The sequence below is a fragment of the Homarus americanus genome, unplaced genomic scaffold, assembly GCF_018991925.1.
Source record: "Homarus americanus isolate GMGI-L3 unplaced genomic scaffold, GMGI_Hamer_2.0 scaffold34921, whole genome shotgun sequence".
Classification (NCBI taxonomy): Eukaryota; Metazoa; Arthropoda; class Malacostraca; order Decapoda; family Nephropidae; genus Homarus; species Homarus americanus.
The window spans coordinates 16,496,761-16,500,573 of record NW_024741901.1 but is presented as its reverse complement, the minus strand read 5'-3'; the positions used below and the strand labels follow the sequence as shown (position 1 = coordinate 16,500,573).

Genomic DNA, 3,813 nt, shown 5'->3' with positions numbered 1-3,813 from the left:
AGATGGTGTGGATGGTGGATGGGGTGGTGGATGATGGGATGGGTGATGGATGGGAATGGGGTGGGTGATGGATGGTGGGATGGGGGGATGGTGGATGGAGTGGTGGATGGAGGGTGGGATGGATGGTGGAATGGGGTGGGATGGATGGTGGATGGGGTGTGATGGATGGAATGGGTGGGTGAATGGTGGAATGGGTGGGATGGGAGGGGGAATGGTGGAATGGGTGGATGGGATGGGATGGTGGGTGGGGTGGTGGTGGTGGGATGGTGGATGGTGGGATGGGTAGGTGGATGGTGGATGGGGTGGTGGATGGATGGGGTGGGGGGATGGATGTGGATGGGATAGGTGGATGATGGATGGGATGTGATAGTGGATGGGGTGGACGGAGGTGGAATGGGTGGTGTGGAGGGATGGTGGATGGGATGGGGTGGTGGGTGGTGTGATGGTGGATGGTGGGATGGGATTGGGATGGGTAGGGATGGTGATGGGTGGGATGGGGTGGATGGATGGTGGTGTGGATGGTGAGATGGGGTGAGGGGATGGTGGATGGTGGGAAGTGGAGGATGGATGGTTGATGGTGTTGTGGATGATGGGATGATATGTGGATGGTGAGATGGGGTGGTGTGGATGATGGAATGGTGTAGGTGGTGGTGGATGGGGTACGGAGTGGATATAGGGAATGGGGTGGGTGATGGGTGGTGGGATGTGGTGGATGGTGGATGGGATGGGGTGGTGGATGTGGTGGATGGTGGATGGGGGATGGATGGATGGTGAATGGGGGTGGATGGTGGATGGGTAGGGGATGGTGAGATGGGATAGGTGGAGGATGGGATGTAGGATGATGGATGGATAGGTGGATGATGTAGAAAGGGGTGTGGAGGGTGATGTGGGGTGGTGGATGATGGGATGTGTTATGTGGATGGTAGGGGAGAGGTGTGGATGATGGATGAGGGGTAGGTGTGGATGATAGGAGAGGATGGTGGGAGGGTGACAGGGATAGGTAGGATATTGGGATGGAGTTGGTGATGGTGGATGATTATGGATGGTGCTATGGGTGTGTGAATGTTGGGGTAGGGTGGTGTGATGATGGGATGGGGTTAGGGTCAGTGGTTCTCAACCTGGGGGCCATGGCCCCTAAGGGAGCCACGGCGAGCTGTTATAAATTGTACGTTTCCAAATAATGTTGGGAATCTGAATTAAACAAAACTTGTATTACTTATTTTGACTTGGCAGAAGAGAATTTTCATTCTTTTTTTGCCATTTTGTTTAATCATAACGACAATACAATTTTAATATTTACATACTCTAGTGCATTTTTTTTTTTTTTACGGATTATTTAAGATTTCACAGGTCCAGTCCCTGTCTGTGTGACAGGCGCTGGACCGAGCTGCTGAACTGACTTGTTCAGTACGTGTCCGTGTGTCCTCCCTTTGCAAGTGGTGATAGGACCGAATGATCTCAGTCTGGCCTGGGATACCATCACGTAAACAGTGGAGGGTATTGCCTCTGAACCGCTAAATTGGTGTGACTCACTAGTCTTCTCATTCTTCCAAGTTGGGCAGTGCTTGTCAAAGGAGGCGTGTTCTTGCTTACAGGAAGTACACTTCAGCTTGCTAGCTTGAGTGTGAATGTTTACCTGTGTGTATGTTTGTGTATGACTGTATGTGCTTTATGTGTGAGAGCATGGACGTGTTATGTATGTGAATGTGTGTGTGTTTGCCATTCTAACTCTTTTCCTATTTATCTGTCCTTCTTTACCATTCTTTAGTCTTATCACTTGTCTGTTTGTCTGTTCTGACATTCTGTCTTCTTTATTTTCTCTAGATTTGTGATGGCTACTAGTGCTGCTAAGAAGAGGAAGTACATCGATGGATACATTAACTACGGATTTACGTCAATCCTCGCTGATGGCATTGAGAAACATCAGTGTGTCCTGTGCTTCAAAGTGCTGGGGAACGATTCTATGAGTAAGCTGAAGCATCATCTGATGACGATCCATCCACAGTATGCGGAGAGACACCAATTTCTTCAGGCGCCATGAACGGAGTTTGGGAAAACAGAAACTGGACGAGAGTGGTGCCTTCCAACAACAGACCGTCAGTGTAGTTGAGGCATCATACGAGGTTTCCCTCGAAATAGCAAAGCAAAAGAAGCCTCATACAATTAGTGAACTTTAATTAAGTCATGTGCTGTAAAAATGGTCAAACGGGTTCTTGGAGAGGCAAGTGAACGTAAAATTTAACAAATTTCCTTGTCAAACGATACAGTGAAACGGAGAATTAATGAAATGTCAGATGACATAAAGGAAAAAGTGATACAGGAGATCAAATTATCTCCAACTGGTGTTTGCAACACAGCTGGATGAGTCAACGGACGTGAGTTCTTGTGCACAGCTACTCGTGTTTGTGAGGTATGTTTTCTTGTGTGACATCAAGGAGGAATATCTGTTCTGTACACAGCTGGAGACCACCACAACAGCTGTAGATGTGATGGAAAAGCTGTCTTCTTTCTTCACAGCTAACAGGATCAGCTGGGAAAATTGTTGTGGAGTCTGTATGGATGGGGCTCCGGCGATGCTGGGATCAAAATCGGGGTTCCAGAAGCGTGTCAAGGAAGTAGATCCGAATGCCAAGGGGATCCATTGTATGATCCATCGTTTTTCACTGGCGTCGAAAACCCTCCCTGATGAACTTGCTAGATCCTGGAGGCAGTGGCCAAATGTGTCAACTTTGTGAAAGCTGGAGATCTGAACTCTCGCTTTTTCCAGAACCTTTGTAGAGACATGGATTCAGAGCATGAAGCCCTCCTCTTTTACTCCAAAGTGCGCTGGCTTTCCAAGGGCAATGTTGTAAATCGAGTGTTTGAACTTCGGGGAGAGCTTAAGTTGTTCCTGGAAGTGCAAGGGAAAGATGATCTATTAAGTCACTTCAATGAGGTGTTGTGGGAGCCACGTCTTGCATATTTAGCAGATATATTTGAGCAGCTAAACAGGCTGAATCTCAAGCTGCAGGGCAAGGACAGAAATGTGTTTCACCTCATGAATTGTCTTCGTGCATTTTCTTGCCAAGCTCCAGAATTGGCAAAGGAAAGTCAATGCAGGAAATGCTGCCATGTTTGAGAACCTTTCAACTGTTCTTGATAAGAATGAAGATCATCTGCTTGACCCATCACTCAAAACTGAAATCACTCAGCACCTGAAATCCTTGGAAAGTGAGCTCAAAAAGTATTTCCCAGAATTCGAGGAGGAAGATGGGAAATTGGTGAGGAATCCTTTCTCTGGCACTCTTGATATTGCTGCCCTTCCCAATGATGTTCAGGACGAATTTCTTGATCTCAAGAATGATTCTGCTGCCAAAGATCTCTATGAAGAAAGATCTCTGACTGTATTCTGGTGCTCAATGTATCAGTCATACCCAAAAGTTAGCGAGATTGCACTTCGAGTCCTCTTGCCTTTTTCAACTACCTATTTATGAAAATCTGGTTTCTCCACCCTTCTACATATAAAGAGTAAAAGCCGGAACCGACTGGATGTGGACCCGGACATGAGATGTGCACTGTCAGTGACACAACCTCGGATCAGTCACCTGACTGAAAGGAAACAATGTCAGCCTTCCCATTGAGCTGTGACAAAATATGCAGAGGTCATATGAACTTTTTCCCAACCAAATTCAAGTTTGCTGTGAGGCTTGTCTAGTAGTCACTCTAGTCTAGTGACGTCAGTTATGTAAATCATGTAAGTCTATCAAAATATAAGATAATGATGATTGTCAACCTTGAAATAAAATAAGGCTATTCTTTTCATCTGCATTTTAT

General features: G+C 46.6%; 1 protein-coding gene across 1 annotated transcript; it reads left to right on the top strand.

Moving 5' to 3' along the window:
• Positions 1 to 2,197: 2,197 nt before the first annotated feature.
• LOC121876129 (zinc finger BED domain-containing protein 5-like) lies at positions 2,198 to 3,473 on the top strand. The gene is made up of 4 exons (XM_042381066.1): positions 2,198 to 2,221; positions 2,358 to 2,615; positions 2,768 to 2,935; positions 3,069 to 3,473. Exons 1-4 carry the CDS (start codon positions 2,198 to 2,200, stop codon positions 3,471 to 3,473), a joined length of 855 nt encoding a protein of 284 aa, XP_042237000.1.
• The last annotated feature ends 340 nt before the right edge of the window (positions 3,474 to 3,813 follow it).

Bases quoted from the DNA above. Each gene is read 5' to 3' on its own strand.
- LOC121876129 (XM_042381066.1), top strand. From the start codon at position 2,198: ATGGTCAAACGGGTTCTTGGAGAG. The intron at 2,222-2,357 runs GCAAGTGAACGT...TTTGCAACACAG, and splicing joins TCAAACGGGTTCTTGGAGAG to CTGGATGAGTCAACGGACGT. The intron at 2,616-2,767 runs GTAGATCCGAAT...CGCTTTTTCCAG, and splicing joins TCCAGAAGCGTGTCAAGGAA to AACCTTTGTAGAGACATGGA.